At 32.3% G+C, this 19,245-nt stretch overlaps 1 protein-coding gene across 7 annotated transcripts in view; it reads left to right on the top strand.

The window, feature by feature from the left end:
• LOC142323412 (phosphatidylinositol-3,5-bisphosphate 3-phosphatase MTMR4) overlaps positions 1 to 14,591 on the top strand; it is a 64,130-nt gene extending 49,539 nt beyond the window's left edge. For 4 of the 7 annotated variants that reach the window (XM_075362998.1, XM_075362995.1, XM_075362996.1 and 1 more), the window contains 2 exons: positions 7,566 to 7,708; positions 14,102 to 14,591. In XM_075362998.1, coding sequence (XP_075219113.1) covers positions 7,566 to 7,708; positions 14,102 to 14,324 — 366 coding nt within the window. In that variant the 3' untranslated portion in view covers positions 14,325 to 14,591. The remainder of the gene's footprint in view (positions 1 to 7,565; positions 7,709 to 14,101) is intronic. The other 3 variants (XM_075363000.1, XM_075362997.1, XM_075362999.1) reach the window with 3 other exon arrangements.
• Positions 14,592 to 19,245: the final 4,654 nt, after the last annotated feature.

Below are 19,245 nucleotides of genomic sequence, written 5' to 3'. Positions count from 1 at the left end.
TCCATTAGGAGGGCTAGCCGCAAATTAGCAGTTCCGGTGATATCTGTGTGGTGGGTTTTAAGGAAACGCTTACAACTGTGTTCATATTGTTTACAGCTGTTACAAGCTTTAAAGCATACAGATTATGGGTTGCGTGCTAGCTTCGCAAATGAAATGATGAACGTGACGTTGAAGACTTTCTTTATCATGTCGTATTCAGTAACGAATCATTTCATGATAATAGAAAAGTTAACACTCATAATGTGCATACCCTAGGATCAGAAAATCCTCATGAAATATTCCAGTCTGAACGAGACTGTACAAAACAGAATGTTTTTTGCGCTGTATCCTGACGGGAAGTTTATGGGCTGTTCTTTTTCGTGTAAGTAAGTATGTCTGGAATGAACTGTCTTGATATGCTACAACTATGGTTCTTTCCTCAACTGCAATACGAACCACAGAACTTTACAAGATAAAGTTATAGGTTATGCCTTCTCACTGGCATAACACTGTACGCGATTGGTTGAATGAATTTCTTCCCAACCACTGGATTGGTCACTGGAGACTGGATGACAGGTCTTGTTTACTGTGGCCTCCATGTTTACCCAATCTGAGCCCATGCATTTTTTTCCTTTGGGGGCTTATGAAGGATCAAATGTATGTGCCACCACTACCAGCTGACCTACCCAACTTCAGACTGGTTTGAAGGAGCTGTCACATTAATTACTCCAGACTTACTGACTAAAGTATGGGATGAAATCCTATCAACTGGATGTGTGCCATGCGATGAATGGTACTCACATTGAACACTTATAGCAAAAACTATTTAAGTTGCTCTTTCATTTCATGTAATATTTATTATAAGTAAAACTTAATAAATATTACATTACTGTAAAACTTTGTATTCATTTTGAAACATATGTTGTATATATTATATATATATATATATATATATATACACACATACACACAGTATCATTACTTTTGAAGTTTCTGAATTGTTCTTTTACTCTACTATTGTCTTTTTTAATCTTTTGTCTTTTCTTTATTTATCTTAGTGTGAATTATAATTCCCTGATCAGCTGTCTTTTTATTTATATTATTATCCTTCTTTTACCAGCTTGATCTAGGTATTCTTTTCATAGGCTTAATCTTTCTCTTTTATTCAATACATTTCCTTAATCTTTTCCTATCTGGTCTGATTACCACCATTGGATTTTTTAAAAATATTCTCTCGCTGCTTATATATGTTGTGTACACAAACCTCTTAGAGTATTTAATTTTATCAGATTTATTGATGTACTTGTACTTTGATATTTATGTTCTTGATCCAGTGTATACTTGTTTTATCAGACTTTATCAATTTTGAATAGTCATACTGATAACAGAATTATTAAATGCCTTTAATACAATTAAATTAATACTTAAAACCATTAAAAGTAAGGCAGTAATAATAAAGTAGTATTAATACATTAAAATTATTACTATATATTAATAATAATTGTTCTGGTAAGCTATTTTAAAAGGTAAACTGTCGTACTTCCATTCTTTCCAGCATTTAGTATAGGAAACAGTAAAAAAAGTTTTTTTTTTTACAAATGATGTTATCATTCCATGACAAGGTAGAAACATTTTCTTTTATGTACAGTTTAAACTATATCTATATATGAGGTTTATCAAAAAGTATCAAGAATTTTTAATTTTTTCTGAAAGTATTCAATCTACAATATTTATCTTGCCTCCTTCAAAGTAGTCCCTTGTGATATACACTTACACCAACATAGCTTCCAGTTTGAAAAACACTGGTGTAACACTACGTTGGGTATCGCTTTGAGCCTGGCTTGTTATTTTGCTTTTATTTCATCTATTGTTGAAAAAGTTGAGAGTTGTTATAAGTTTGTGAAATAATAGGAGAAGAAAGGAGTGAAGTATTTTTCTGTTGTGTTCTTTGTTGTGCTGAATTTACTTTTGCACATCAGCAAGCCAAGCCCTAAAAAATGATGGTGATAATCAACTCTTAAGTGACATCTTCAATGTGTTCATCATATGGCTTAATCATATGTAGATTAACTTCATTACTCATAGAAAAAAGCAAATGATTTATGCCACTTGTTCATCAGGTACATTATGCACATCTTGGGCGCATGAAAAGCCTGGATGGATACTATAAAGCAACAAAGTAATACACGCTTTGCTGAAGGATACAATTAATTTTGTTCACGCCTTGCTTATTAGGTGTTAAAAAAAGTTTACAATTTTTTAATAATTGAATATGCCTTACCGAGTAAAGTCTCCGTGAGGAAATGTTGGGTTGTTAACTTACAACATGGCTGATACCAGTTGTTAGGTGTTATCATCTATTTTTTCTTATCTGCAAAATATTGCAAGGATGTTGGCTTGAGATAGGATTGAAAAATCATAAAGGAATTTAAAAGTTTCATACATTTAGAAAAATAATTCTTTGTAATTTTTTTTTTTAATTTTGCAATTTTAACCCAGTTTTGTTTTACTTTTACTTTTGGAGTTTCCTTACAAACAGAACACTCTTTTATAAACATTTTGTTTTAGATTAAAATTTATATTCTTCAGTCACCTGGTTATTTTTTCTTAATTACATTTTCTAGATAATTCAATTTTTGTCTTATTTTGTAGTCGTGAATTTATTATTTATTGATGAAAGTAAAATTTAGTCTTTTATTTTGCTATCTCTGTTGACTGTAGCTAGTGGTGGACCTCTGTTTAATCAATATTATGATTGGCTTATTCTTTCTTTGTGTTTGAAATTTTTCAGATAGTACTCTGTTGATATTATGATGTTTTCAGCTTGTCTCTTTGTATGTAATTTACTCCTGGTCATTGTTTTTGTTGCAAATTGATCTTCAAAATTAGTGTGAGGTTTATCTGAAAAGCCTTATAAAACACAATGTTTGGATTGTTATTTGTGACTGTTGTAATAGTTTAAATGGTCTTTGTAAATAATTTGTGCTTGCTTATAAGTGTCTAACAGAGATTATCATTTCAGTTACGAGCATGACTGACTTTTGACAAAGAGTGTTGAATGTCTTTGAGTGTCTTTTGTTTATTATTGATGCTTTATATGCTGTTAGTTCCAGTCAGGTTCAGCAGTTCTGTTATAGTAATTTTATTTATAAGATAGGGTTGTATTTATATTTTTAAAAACGTGTCATTAAATGAAAAAAATATTGCTGCAATTATTCATACTTCTAAAAATAGGATTTTGTAGTCAGCAAAATTCCTTGAAATCCTGTTGTAACTTGATGAAATTCTATCAGTACCTTGTTACAGACTTAATTTACTGTGTTTTCATGGTATTATAATCTGCTTTATATTGATACTTTTGATTGCAATCTGCTGACCCTTTTACTCATTAAATTAAAATACTTCTGTTGCAAGCTACAAATCACATTTTGTCACTGGTTGCTTAATCTTATAATTGTTAGTGGTGAAATTCATGTAATATTGTAATCATCATCATCAATACATCTTATTGTAATATGAACAACTCACTGCAACAGCTGTTTTGTCATGCATAATTTGATTTATTACATCCTGTGCTTTAAACCTTTCAAAACCTAAAGCCAGAACTATTGTAATTAGAAATGTTATGAAGAATTATCTGTTGAGCTTACAGTCTTAGTAAAATATTATCTCAGTGAAATTTTCTAGAACAGTGTTGTTATTTAATTAATTGTTATTAACAGTGTTTCACTTAATTTTATCTGAATTTACTGATTTATTGCTCACATTTTATGACAAATATGTAATATATTCAAAATAATGAGAAGCTACAAGCCCCACATCTTGAAAAAATCCTACTATTTCTCAAAGTACGTCACCAAACCAATATGGTTCTTTATTGTTCTCAGGGCAATGATGTAAAAAAATAATTTTGAATTTTAAAGAATTTCAAAAGCACAATGCTGTTTTTTAGAAAAGATTTTTCTGAGATGTGGAAAACTGTTCATAATTTAGTTGTAGGAAAAACAGATTCTGGTATGATATTTGTAATATATGTACTTGCTGATCCCCTGGATCATTTATAAATATTAACTATAGATTACAATGGGATAGATTTCAGCTTTATGTTGTTGGTGAATTTCAATCTCTTAAGGCCAAATAGAGTTTAAATAGGCTGAAGGAGTTTATACAACATCAGTCTCTTTTCTAAAGGAAATTATAGTATAATTTGTAGTTATGTATGAGGAATTGTAGATACAGTTTCATAATTCATTTTAAATTTAACTTACATTTAAATAAACAACAAAATCATTAGTTCTAATCTTCACAAATAGATGCAGCTACAGAAAACAACAGTAGATAATCAATTTTTATTATATGACTGTAAAGAGAGATGTTTTAAAGTTTTTGATTTTTCTTAGTGTTTTTAATTTTTAATATACTTATTTTATGAAGTAGCGATTGCTACAAAAGCACTTGTGAGTATATGTTAAATAATTTAAAAGCTGTAAGGTTTTATGAATGCAATATTTTTCTACTGTTTTACCAAATAAATTTTTTGTGGTAATGATTTACCATAAATTGTGTATTTATATTTTAGTTTGTTGTTTGTATATACATCAAGTATGTTTTATTACCACATATATGGCTAATTTATTATCGGCCGCCAAACATGGTATACCATCTCAGATGCGAACTGGCGCACAGTATACGGACATGCTGCTACAAGCATCACTACCGCCGTGCAGATGACCATGTAGTTCTTTCACCATAGTGGCACTGCAGTCCCGCCACTCTCAGACTCCAATAAAATAGCGTTCACCATGAGAGTGAATGCAATTGAAGACCAAGAAGATGGAAGAAGTTCCCTGGCCAGCTCAATGTGGGACCTCCTGGCGGATGCCAACATCCTCGCTGGAGCAGCAGGCCTGGCCGGCTCGCCAAGGGAGTCACTGGACACAGACGCTACCTTACCGCTCCAGCTCCAGCTTGCCGAGCTTCAATTGCCCTGGCTGGCGGACTTGGTAGCAGTAGCCAGCTGGGATCACTTGGGGAGAACCGCCTCTGCCGTGCCGGCGAAGGACGAATGATCTGACACTGCAGGATTCTGGGGGCCACCACTGTCACGCTGTAGTGGGAACCCAACTGCCGCTGAGGGAAAGCCCAGTCGGACTTCAATGGACGAGCCGCAACTCCCTGACTTCACCAGACACCAGCTTCCAGACCCAATAGCTCTTCTCAGAGCTAACACAAAATAACGGGCCTTTTCAGGGCCATCACAAGGTTATGGATTACAAACCGTCAAAGCCATTTGACTACATCAGCCCTTCTCAGGACTACCCTAAGGTTAGTAATTACAATGAGCTGTCGAAGCCAATCGACGACAAAGACGGCCCTTTTCAGGGCCACCATAAGGTTAGTAAGTGCTGTGTGCAGTTGAAACCATTCGGCGACAGTTTATAATAATATATTGTTAATTAATGTGTGTATACTGACATTATAATATTTTTAATATAGTGTAACTTGCTGATAATAAATCAATACTTTGCTGATGTGTTAAGTATAATTAATATTATTATTAACATATGTTTATTTAGTTAATTTTTATATTAGAAGAGTTAAATGCACTATACAGACCTTTGTAGGGACTGATGTAAATTGGCAACTTAAAAGGAAACATGTATTTATTTTCCTTGAATAAAATGGCAGATGTAAATACAAAATATATTTACATAATATGGCTGTGCTCACCAAAATTCAGTATTATAGTATGTAGAACAAAAATAACAATATTTTGAATAAATAATAAAGTACAAAAACAAATTACATAGTTTACAGATGGTATTTTTATTTTATTTAATATATTCTTTATAATTTCTTAAGATAAGTCTCAATTTTATTTTGAACTTATTTTAAGATGAATTTAAAATAAATGCTTTTAAATGATTAATTTCATTGGTGACATCATATAAAATTTCATACATGCTAGACACAGATTTACCTTAAAGTAACATGAAAAAGTTCATTTAATGTTGTAATCATAGTCTGCAATGCATAGGCTCTTATTTTTCTTCATTCTCGTTCTTGTTATTTGTTGTAGTATATGCTGGGAAATTAACAACCATGATTTCTTGTTCTGAATGAATCTCGCATGTTGGGATGTCATCATTGTAGATACTTATGCGAGATAATTTGCAATGATGGCATTCTCTTCATTACCAGGATCCACTGCTAGCTTTTTTTTTGTCATTTGATGCTGCTTTAGGAAACAGTTCTTTATTACTCCAGGTTGGATCGGATATTTTATAGTATGGTGCATAATTAATTACAATAATAAGAATACTTACAAAAGTTGGTATTTGTTTGTTTGATGGAACTTTCATACTTGTGAATTAGTACCTTGTGAAAATATGGTATTACTACTTATATTATTCCTTGATCCATCAGCTACATCTTACTAGTATTGTTAGGAGGCTTAAAACAACTTTTTGACAGTTAATGTTTTCGGTCGTGCTGGATGGTTATCTGTGAGAAAAATCATTTCTTGACTTTCCTTGATACAATGCATTCAGCCATTCAACCCATAAAATAAACTTTTCACCGGTCATCCAAACACAATGTTGTGACATAATCACATTGAATTGTGTGAACAGTTTTTAAGCATTATTGAGATTTCCCTTTTCCTATGATCTGTAATTTAATTTTTCTTTAATCCATCTGCTTTTGATTTTGCTATTATGAAACACCACCCCTCAATCCATTTTCTGCCATGGCATTTAGCATTTCGCATTTTTATAAATGGACGATTTTTTCATCAATATAAAACAAAAGTCTTACATAAATTTCATCATGTGGAGGAGAGAAATCCTTTAATAATATAAGTTTCTGCTAAGCACTCGACAACTCAATGTGGTATAAATAGAGGGGTGGAAATATTGTCTTACTGAAAGCACATCTTTTGACTCATGTGTAATACTTCACAATGATCCATATGTGAGTAATACCAATGTGGGACAACATTACTTAAATGTATTGCTATTATTATTTTTATTTAATCATATTACTGTAACTAGATTTTTATAAAAGAGAGGAATTAATATGAACTAGCATTAGAGTTAATATTTACTAATGTTTACCACAAGTTACATTGTGCAGTGTAGCATATGTTAGTATTAATACAGTCATAGTATTTGTTAACAAGTTATTTTGTAATAGGAGATTTGGATAATGTAAACATAGAATAAAGTAGTATTAATATTTTGTACATCATCTATATATAACATTTATTTTACAAGCTGTGGTTGAATGTAAGACAGGGTCAAGTGGAACTAGACCTAATTATCACATAAAATAAATAAATGCAATTTAATCTTAAACTTAATACTTAATTTCTATTTTTACTAATATGAAATTTAATTCTCAAAATCACTTAAATGTCCTCTCAGTGGTCTTTTAGAATGGAGGAACTGATGATATAAGTTTGTCATTAGATGGGAATTTTGATGGTTTAAAAAAATTGGAATTAAAGGTGTGAAACATGGTGCAAGTAAATATGCTATTGAGAATATCTATGTTTAGGTATTTCTAACCAATTCATTTTCTTTCAGCAGGGTTCATTATGCAGCACTGAAGTATCTTGGGAAGCAGTTGAAGAACCGGTACCAACACTTTGGGTTCCAGACCATGCAGTTAGTCATTGTACGGGTTGTCATAATCAGTTTTGGCTTGGTCGCAGAAAACATCATTGCAGGTATTTTGAAAAATATAAAACAGTGAAATGATACTGTTTGTGTGTGTATGTGTGTGTGTGTGTGTGTGTGTGTGCGCGCACATACACGCACACACATATATATATATACATGCATGTAAATGGGAGTAGTGGTTGTTAAAAAAAAAAAAAAAAAAATATTGATAGAAAAGGTAAGAACACTTACCTTTATGTGTAAATTTTAATTGAATTATTAAGAATTACAGATATAGCTTTAGAAATATAACTTAGATAATACTACTTCTGTTATAATATAAACTGGAATGTAATAATTTAAAAGTTATACTGTAAATAACTAAAACTGGAGTTATAGTTTTTATTGGTACAACCCATGACTATTGCATTCATTTTAGAATAATGGAAACAATAGGCTGTTCAGCCATATATAGATTTTATTTGTAATTTTACTTGAACATTTACCAAAATTTCTTTTTATTTTAAAAACTAAATATAAAGTGCTTTATTGGTACGTCATTAATTTTCGGCTATGTTGGTGGTTTATGAGATTAAATGTGATTCCATGAGAAACAAAATTATGCTTTAAAGTTTCAAAATTATTGACCAGGGCGAAAATTTTTAATAACAAATATTTAGTTGACATACTGCAATATTTATTAGATTTATTTATATTTTTAGAAATTCAGTGAGTTTTATTAACCTCTATACTTACTACACATATCTTACTTACATATCTTATCTTTCTTACTACATATTCTTAGCCCAAATGCAATTTGATCTTGGTGGATTGCATGTATAAGTTGTTAAATGTACATATATCAAATCTTCCACACTTTTATATGTTGTCTTTTTTATAGAATTAATTACACTGCTCACTTGAAAAATTGCTTTCATTGAAATTGTGAAGTACTGAAACTGTTGTTTGGATGTAAAGCACTTCTTCTGATCTTTCTTGGACATGGTTCTTGTCTAATAACTGGCAAATTTAGTGAGATGTTTTAAACAGCATCTCAATTACACTTTTCATTGGTGACTTTAAAAATGTTCTAAAAAGTTATATCGAAAATTGAACATAAGAATTTGTCACGACTTAATTTTCTTTAATAAGTAGACTTTTTTTTTTTAACGATTTGAATACTAGATTGTAGTTACCGGTGTTCTTTCGTGGTGGTTGGGTTTCAATTAACCACACATCTAAGGAATGGTCGAACTGAGACTGTACAAGACTACATTTCATTTACACTCATTTATATCATCCTCTGAAGTATTATCTGAAAGGTTATTAGCGGAGGCTAAACAGGAAAAAGAAAGACTTTTTTAACTATCAACTGAATTGTGTACATAATAGATTATGAGGTAACGATTTTGTCCAATAACCAGTCTTCACCAATGACTAATGAAAGTTTGCTGCCTAGATCCAGTTCTCCCATTCCGATTGCAGTCTTAACTTTTTATACACAGTATATAACCATTGCAAAAAAAAGCTGGAACCATAATACCCATAGCTGAAATAGACCATTTTTGAAGTTGAACACTGTTTATCTTTGGTATCTATAGAGTGTATCATGAAGTTCTCTTGGGACATTCATAACCTATTCTACTCATGAAAGTAATGGAAAAAGTTTGTATAAATATATGTCCTAAAATGCATCATTTGTGAGTTATGGATAGTGAAAAATAAATATTTCGCTTGGATTTCAGCTACTCTGGTGAAATTAATTTGTACTGAAATTTTTAGGATGTTAATTAAGGGCAGAATTAGTGATTTTGTATGGTTTTTGACCTGAAAAATCAAATAAAATAGGTCCTAGAAATGTACCTACAATAGTTTTTGAGAAATCTAGGGTGAAAACCAATAGATTGTGGTTAATAAACAGTTTTTTATGTTTGACATACAATAACACTGTTGAATGAGTAATAATCACATAAAATATTTATACAAAACTTGTAGAGAATTTAATTCTGAATAAAATGGTGTAAGATAAATTGAATAAAACAAAGTTAGAAAAATTACAATTTTATTTAGTAACAGTAACTTACTACATTTGTCAGAAAAGTATTTATTTAATGTAAACAAAAGCCAAATTCTTTTTTAGTGAAGAATTTGTAAGAATCAAAATTTACTGTTAAAAATTTTAAAAAATCCGGAAATTATGCAATAATTGTAAAATAAAAAATAAATAAAAATGACTTAGATTCTTTTGTTAATGACAGAAATATAATAAATTATTTCAAAATAGGCAATAAAATAGCAACAGCTGATCAACAATGCCCAATACTGTATTAGTGTTTAAATCATTCTATAAGGTACATTAAGTATATCAGTTATTGTGAAATATGGTGTCATTAGCGAAGGTTTTCTGTGAATTTTAGTTTGAATGTGATCAGTTTACCATTGAAGTAATGCCATATGTATTTACAACAGAGGAATACGCTAATATGGTATTCACTTTGGGTGTGTGTAATGGTAATGCTACAGCTGCTGCAGTAGAGTGTGACATACATTTTCCGAAACGCAGGATTCCAAACTCCAAAACAATTAGTGCGACTTTTCTCAATCTTCAGGAAACAGGTTCACTACCTAGTATTCATAGCAACTATAAACGATCTGCCTAACATGATGCTGTTATTGAAGAAATTATTATTGATGTAGTTCAGTGCAGTCCAGGCATCAGTACAAGATGTATTTCTAAGTGGATCGAGTTTCGCATTCGATGGTTTGGAGGACACTTAAACAAAACAAGAGTTTTGTCCTTATTATAAACAGCCAGTACAACATCTACACCCAGGAGACGATCCACTTCACTTAGAGTTTAGCAAGGAGTGGAATACAAATCAACAACTCTACAAGTTTGTTATGTTAATAGACAAGGCAAATTTCATTCGAGATGGCATCAACAACTTATGCAGTCAGCCTACATGGGCAGAAGTAAATCCTCATAAAATGTGGGAAGGCAGTTTTCAACACCGATTTAGTGTCAATGTATGGTGCAGCCTTCTTCACAATCAGCTGTTTGGACCGTTCATATTACCTGGCTACTTAAATGCTGATGTCTACTTGCACTTTCTTCAAGAAGAATTGCTGCAACTGCTTAAAGATGCTCCTTTAGCACTGAGATGTAAAGTACACTTCAAGGATGATTGGCGTCCCTCCCCACCTTTCTTGTGCTATTTCTACTAACTTAAATCATCATTTCCCTGAGAAATGGATCGGTGATGGAGGCCCACATTTCTGGCCACCAAGATTGCCTGATCTAACACTTTTAGATTTTTAAATCTGGGGATGGATGAAAAATATTTTATAAAAAATGTGACGAATTAATTGTCCGCATTATGGATGCAACTGAGCATCTTATGGACAGTCCTGAAGAACTAAAGAGAGCAGCAAAAGCAGTTCAAAAATGTGCCAAGAAATGTGTTGAAAATGACAGGCTCACTTTTGAAAATTATTGTAAACTGGACATCTAATAAAATAATGCACTGGAAATAATGCACTTTGTTCTAGTGCATTATTTCTGAATAAAATTCAAATTTTTCTAAATTTTCGTTGGTTTTTTCAACTATCTTGTACCATTTTGTTCAAAATTAAATTCTCTTCAAGTTTTGTAAAGAAGGTTTTATGTGTTTATTACCCATTTAACAATGTTATTGTACATCAAACATAAAAAAGAGTTTTCCTGCAATTAATTGGTCTTCAGATTTCTCAAAAACTACTTCAGATATGGCTCTAGGACCTATTTTATTCAATTTTTCAGATCAAAAACCATAAGAAATCACTAATTTCGCCCCTTAAATAACGTTCTAAAAATTTCAGTATGACCTCATTTAACTGGGGTAGCTGAAATCCAAGCGAAATCTTTCACTAGCCGTGAATATCTTTTGTAAATCTTTGTAATCTTGTAAATAAAGCATTTTAGGACATATATTTATATGTACTTTTCCATTATTTCACAAGTAGAATAGGTTATGAGAATCCAGGGAGAACTTTGTGATACACTCTGCATATCATTGTTTATGTTTTTTGTCTAACTGTTCCTTTCAAGTTACTGAGTCAGTTAACAATTTTTTCTGTTTTATTTTTTCATTCTGGTATTCTCCTTTGATGTTACTCTTTCTCATACTCCCTCCTTCCCGACCCTTTTATACATACATACATATATATATACACACACTTTTTAAACCAAAATATATTTATTTAATTTGCACATCTTCAATTATTTGTTTCATATATTTCTTCAATATTTGTCTTCCTGCTTTTAGTTTTATACATACAAGTTCTGCTACAAATTTCTTCCAACTCTTCTATTCACATGATTTATATTCTCCTGTTCAAATGATTTCTTTTTAGATTTTATTGGCTTAGTCGATTTTTAACAACCAACTGTAACACTTCACATTTCAAAGGCTTCTATTTCTTCTCCTATTTTCCATATTTCATTACCATTAAATGGTAATTTTATGCTAATGAAAATATTTTCTAGATTTGCTGCTTCTTTTATTATATATAATTCTTAGCAGTTTTTTTAAATTGAAAACTCACCTTGCTTGCTTGCTTCAAAAGTAGATAAAGTATCTAGTTTTGATGTCTTCATTACATCATTATCCTTTGTAATTTTTCTACCTAAATAATAAAGTTCTTGCAGTTTCTAGTATATTATGTTAACCTACCTTAAAATGTTCATCTTTTTCACATTTTTATTACCTTTGTTTTTACTCTTACTTTTGTCAAACTAAAGTTCTCTCCTGGTAATAAATTCAGTGTTTTTTTCTAATTTTACATTACCACTGCAGTATATGTAATAGTGATTAGAACAGTGTCATAGATGAAAACTAATAAATTTCATCAGATATTTCAAATCAAATTTAATAGATGTTAATCACATACTTAAAAATATAAACAGGGTGTCCCATATAAAACGCAATCCATCAATCACTCATCCATGAAATTTCAAGTCAAGCTTACTCCCCTACTCGTTACTGAAATGGACTCGTCCAACATCTGAACATCGCAGCGACGCAGTAGAACACTACCGATAGTAACAAAAATGTAATCATAACGTTCAGTGTATTGCTAGAGACAAGATGGTGTTTTTGCTAGATGAACGTGTTTTCATTGTTGAGTCGTACTTCAGTACGAAATCAGCGGTTGCAGTGCAAGATTTGTTTCGCCATAAGTACCCAGATAAACCAGCTCCTAACAAAACATCAGTATTAAGGTTAGTTGCAAAATTTAGAGAGACCGGTTCTGTTAATAACAAGGAACACAAAAGATCTGCGTCAGTGTTGAATACAGATACAGTCACTGAAATCAAAGACCGATTACTCGCCTCGCCAAATAAATCGATCAGACGTTTGTCTGCTGAAATTAATTTGTCTAAATCAACTGTTCATCGGGTGACCAAACAATTACAATTACGACCTTATCGCATTCAAACGGTTCATCAACTTCTTGAGCCCGACAAAGAAAAACGGCTACAATATTGTCAACGGTTCCGTCGATTTCTGCGTGAGGGAATTAATGTTATGGATTCGTTATTTTTCACAGATGAAGCACGGTTTCATTTGGATGGCTACATAAACAGCCAAAACAGTAGAATTTGGAGTGCTGAAAACCCCCACGTTTATCACAAAAAACAATTACACCCGCAGAAGTTGGGCGTGTGGTGCGCGATATCGTGGAAGAAAATAATCGGTCCTATTTTTTTAGAGTACACCATTAATGCAGAACGATATCAGGATATTTTATTTCAGTTCATTGCACTCTTGGAAGAGGAAGACAGACACTGCTGGCTACAACATGAGTGTATGACATCGCACTACGCAGGTTCAACTTCTGATTTCGTTTAGAAATTCTTTGGTAATAATCGTGTTATCGGTCGAGGCTTGTGGCCACCAAGATCTCCGGATTTGACTGTGGCGGATTTTTTTCTATGGGGTTACCTCAAAGAAAAAGCCTACAGCAACAAACCATGAACACTTGAACAATTGAAAGTCAATATTGAACAAGCTGTATTAAATATCCAGCCACAAACGTTGAAAAAAGTTGCAAGAAACACTGTAAAAAGAATTGAAGCTTGTATTCAAGAAGATGACGGCCACTTCCAACATTTACTCTAAATGTAAGGTAATGGATGGTAATAATAAAAATTACATTTACACATGCCTTTTTATTATTTCAATACCTACCAATATAAGGTTGGGTTGCGTTTTATAAGGGACACCCTGTATTTGTCACATTCCAACTACTACATTCCCCCTCACCCTGGATATCAGACCAATCAAAAACTCATTAGAACTTTAAAAAATACTTACTATAAAAAGATTTTAGTTAATCTATTTGTATAATTAATCATTAGTTTATATTTCTTATCCTCCTGTTTTTTCTTAGAATGTGATTGTAAAATTATCTTATTACAGTTTGTATAATTCCAGGAGTTGTGGAAAAATATTTTGTGCCGATTGCTCAGAGAATGTGGTGGCATTACCAGAAGAACAATTATATGAGCCTGTTCGTGTATGTAGCTCCTGTTACAGAAATCCGTTTGGAAATAAAAGTAATCCAACAACAGCAACAACAGTTTCAAGTTGCAAGCAGCAGGGATCTGGTGTCGGAATTGTTTTGCCTCCTACTCAGATTTGATGATCCTTGATATTGTTATTATAAAAATTTACTGTTATAAATAATATTCTGATATTTGACTGCAGTTTAATTTTAAAATCTATTATCATAATAAAAGCTACCAAAAAATTCAATTCCTCTTTTATTTACAGAATTTTAATTGTGAAATATGAGAAGTGCATTATACATACACGCTATTGTACATCAATAATTATAATTGTAATTAACAGCTGTACACTACTTTTTTTTCTGTTATTATAAAATAAAAAAATATAATGGTGTTGAGCAGTTACTTGTTTCTATATGCTTCCTGTCAACTTTACTAATGAAAGTATTTATCAGTGATGAGTATGGGGAATTTTTATATTTAGATTCAGGATCAGGTATTATAATAATAATAATTGTCATGAAAGAAAAAACTCGTCTTAAAAGAGTTACATTTATGAAACCTTTGATGGATAAAGTATTTTTATATGAAATATTACCGTGTTCTATTCTGCATTATTCTTGAGAATAATAATTTTAAAAAAAACCCTAGGAATTGTGGTAAATTACAAATAGAAAGCGCACGCTGCTTCTGCTTTTTTTTATTACTGTGGTTTTAATGATTCATAACTTTGCTAATGGATTACTTTAAAAATTAGTGTTAATTTCCTTCTGGTGATCAGTTTCAGTATGGCAGCCATTTAAAATAAATTGCTATTTCACCTCTTGGTGAAGATAGGAACTACTAATTTTTGTTCTGTGTGTTTTAACAACACTGTTTATAGTATTATTTACATTCAAAAACTGGGTGGAAAAAAGTTATAAAGGGTTAAATTAAAATTACTGGCAAATAAACAATCAGGTGAAGTTTCTTTTGAGTTTCTCAGATTTGCGTATCCTTTTTAAAAATTTACTACGCCTTCATTTTCAAAAAATTATTTTTTTAATTAAAGTTAAATTTTTTAGAACTAAAAAATTTTGCCAGCATTTAAAAAAAATAAAAGTTTATTTGTTAACCCCAACAAAATTTATTTACAAAAAAAGTGTTTTTTAATACAGGTTGTTTAACTTAAAAGAGGTCCCATCACTCAGCAGTTTATACTAAATGAATATTTTTTCTTAAAATGTTTATTTTGGTGCGAGATGGGTAAAATAATGTGAAAGATGTCGGTACAACTGGAGCTGGAGTGGGGATGATTGTTTATTGCCTGCATGTATGAGTATTGCCAATCTGTGTCAAGCAGTCAAGCATTGGCTTTTGAACAAGATTGTGTAATCGTGTGTTACTGTTTGTTGAAATGCGGTTAATTGTTGTTGATGAAGACTTATTTATAGATCAAATCTCATGTTGTATGTCTGTGAAAGTTCAGGGAGAAATTTGATAAGGAAGCATCAGTGTTATTTATAAGTTAGTTAACAAATTTCATAAAAGAGGTTCGGTGTTAGACCAAAAATGTGCCTGGCACAGGACAGTTTTAACAATGCAGGTCGTACAGGACATTAAAGTGGCATTTACAGAATCTCCTGATAAATCTTTGTGGAGAATAAGCCAGGAAAAGAATATTTCATTTGGTTCAGCCCATACTGCAGTGAGGAGAATGCTTAACTGTTATCCATGAGCTAACTAATGTAGATTTTGCTAAAAAGGGTTTACTGCTGTTAGTGGTACAAGAACTTTATTAGAGGCAACACTGGCATCTTAGATTAAGTGTTTTTCACAGGTGGTGGTTTTACCCTTTTTTTTGTCTTCAGTCATTTGACTGATTTGACGCAGCTCCAAGATTCCTTATGTAGTGCTAGACATTTCATTTCGGTATACCCCCTACAACCTACATCCCTAACAATTTGTTTTACGTGCTCCAAACGTTGCCTGCCTGCACAATTTTTTTCTTCTACCTGTCCCTCCAATATTAAAGCGACTGACTATTCCAGGATGCCTTAATATGTGGCCTAAAGTCTGTCTCTTCTTTTAACTATATTTTTCCAATTGCTTCTTTCTTCATCTATTTGCCGCAACACCTCTTCATTTGTCACTTTATCCACCCATCTGATTTTTAACATTCTCCTATAGCACCACATTTCAAAAGCTTCTAATCTTTTCTTCTCAGTTCATCCATCTTTAGTAATTCTACTTCCCAAACAACAAGATTCTTCTAACAACGAAATTTCGATTACGATTCTTCTAATAACGAAGATGGGTCACTCAGTGAGCCATCTTCATTATTTCTACTACATTTCATTACTTTTTTTTTGTTCTTGTTTATTTTCATGCGGTTGTTCTTGCATAGGACTTCATCCATGCCGTTCATTTTTTTAAAATCTTCCTTCTACTATTAATCTGAGTGCTAAAATTACTTCCCTTGTTCCTATACTTTTCCTGAAACCAAATTGGTCTTCTCTAACACTTCTTCCACTCTCCATTCAATTCTTCTGTACAGAATTCTAGTTCAGATTTTTTATGGATGGCGAGTTAAGCTAATTGTTCTGTATTCTTCACATTTATCTGCTCCTGCTTTCTTTGGTATCATGACTATAACACTCTTTTTGAAGTCTGATGGAACTTCCCCTTTTTCGTAAATATTACACACCAGTTTGTATAATCTATCAATCGCTTCCTCATCTGCACTGCGCAGGAATTCTACAGGTATTCTGTCTATTCCAGGAGCCTTTCTGCCAATCAAATCTTTTAATGCTCTCTTAAATTCAGATCTCAGTATTGTTTCTCCCCTTTTATCCTCTTTGACTTCCTCTTCTTCCTCTATAACACCATTTTTTAATTCATTTCCACCATATAACTCTTCAATATATTCCACCCACCTATCGACTTTGCCTTTCATATTATTTATCGGTATACCATCTTTGTTTAATACATTATTAGATTTTAATTTATGTAACCGAAAATTTTCCTTAACTTTCCTGTATGCTCCGTCTATTTTACCATTGTTCATCTCTCTTTGCACTTCTGAACACTTTTCTTTGATCTACCCTTCTTTCACTAGTTTGCACTTGCTGTTTATAGTATATCGTAATTGTTGATAGTTCCTTTTACTTTCTTCATCACTAGCATTCTTATATTTTCTACGTTCATCCATCAGCTGCAATATATCGTCTGAAAGCCAAGTTTTCTACCAGCTCTCTTTGTTCTGCCAAAGTTCGCTTCTGCTGATTTAAGAATTTTCTTTTTAACATTCTCCCATTCTTCTTCTACGTTTTCTACGTTATGTTTTTTAGTCAGACCTGTTGTGATGTCCTCCTCAAAAATCTTCTTTAGCTCTTCTTCCTCAAACTTCTCTAGATTCTACCGATTCATCTGACACCTTTTCTTCAGATTTTTAAACCCCAGTCTACATTTCATTAACACTAAATTATGGTCACTATCAATGTCTGCTCCAGAGTAAGTTTTGTTGTCGACAAGTTGATTTCTAAATCTTTGCTTAACCGTGATATAATCTGTCTGATAACTTGCAATATCACCTGACTTTTTCCATGTGTATATTCTTCTATTATGATTTTTAAAGTGGGTGTTTGCAATTACTAAATTATACTTTGTGTAAAACTCTATAAGTCGGTCCCCTCTTTCATTCCTTTTGCCCAGCCCATATTCATCCACTATACTTCCTTCCTTGCCTTTTCTAGTGCTTGCATTCCAATCTCCAACTATTATTAAATTTTCATCTCCTTTTACATGTTTAATTGCTTCATCAATTTCTTCGTATTCACACTCTACCTCATCATCATGATGGGCGCTTGTAGGCATATACATGTTAACAATCTTGTCGGTTTAGGTTTTGATTTTATCCTTGTTACAATGATTCTATTGCTATGCATTTTGAAATATTCTCCTCTCTTCCCTATCTTCATGTTCATTATGAAACCTACTCTTGCTTGCCCATTATTTGAAGCTGTTAATTATTCTAAAATCAGCTGACCAAAAGTCATTTTCCTCTTCCCACCGAACCTTGCTAATTCCTACTACATCTACATTTATCCTATCCATTTCCCTCTTAAAATTTTCTAACCTACCAACCTTTTTTAGACTTCTAACATTCCATGATCTGATTCATAGAATGTTATTTTTTAATTTTCTGGTGACCCCTTCCTTAGTAGTCCCCACCTGGAGATCCGAATGAGGGACTAGTTTACCTCTGGAATATTTTACCAAGGAAGGCGCCTCCATCATTTTTATATGAAAATGCAGAGAGCTACATTTTCTTGGAAAAAAAGCAGCTGTAGCTTTCCATTGCTTTCAGCTGCACAGTACACAGAGGATTGAGTGATGTTTATATGGCCGTTTAAGTTGTCCTGTCCTGCACCTTTAACAACTACTGAAAGAGCTGCTCCCCTCTTTCAGGAATCATTCCTTAGTTTGGCTCTCAACAGATTCCTCTACGATATGGTTGCACCTTTGGTCCAGCTATTCTGTATCACTGAGCACTCAAATCCCCTCACCAACGGCAAGGTCTTATGATTTTTAATGGGAGGGTTTCACCTTAGTGGGTATGTTAGTACTCAGAACTACCAGACCTGGGGTACTGAAAATCTGCACATTTTCTTTGAATCTCCCCTAAACCCATAAAAAATTTGTGTATGGTGTGTGTTTTCAAGGTGATGAATAACAGGACTCTTTGTTTTTTTAAAAACTATGAATGCTGCCATCTATCAAGAAGTTATCCCACAGTTATTTTGATGTAAATCTTCAGAACCGTGATGTTGATTACTCACACTTATTTAATGAAAGGTGGTTAAATAAATGATCACTTGAATAATATGAATGTTACTGATGTACAATGTTACTACTGCAAAAAGATGAGCGTGACTGCTGGTTCAACAGGATAGCACCACTTTCCATACAGCTCCCTCTACTATGGAGGTGCTACAGGATTTTTTTGATGAAGAATAATTTCTAAAGGATTATGGCCACCAAGATCCCCAGATATGACTAGTCCAACTTTCTTTG

Source organism: Lycorma delicatula, chromosome 4 (genome assembly GCF_047948215.1).
Source record: "Lycorma delicatula isolate Av1 chromosome 4, ASM4794821v1, whole genome shotgun sequence".
Taxonomy (NCBI): domain Eukaryota; kingdom Metazoa; phylum Arthropoda; class Insecta; order Hemiptera; family Fulgoridae; genus Lycorma; species Lycorma delicatula.
The sequence above is the reverse complement of the archived record's forward strand: the minus strand, read 5'-3'. Positions and strand labels throughout refer to the sequence as shown.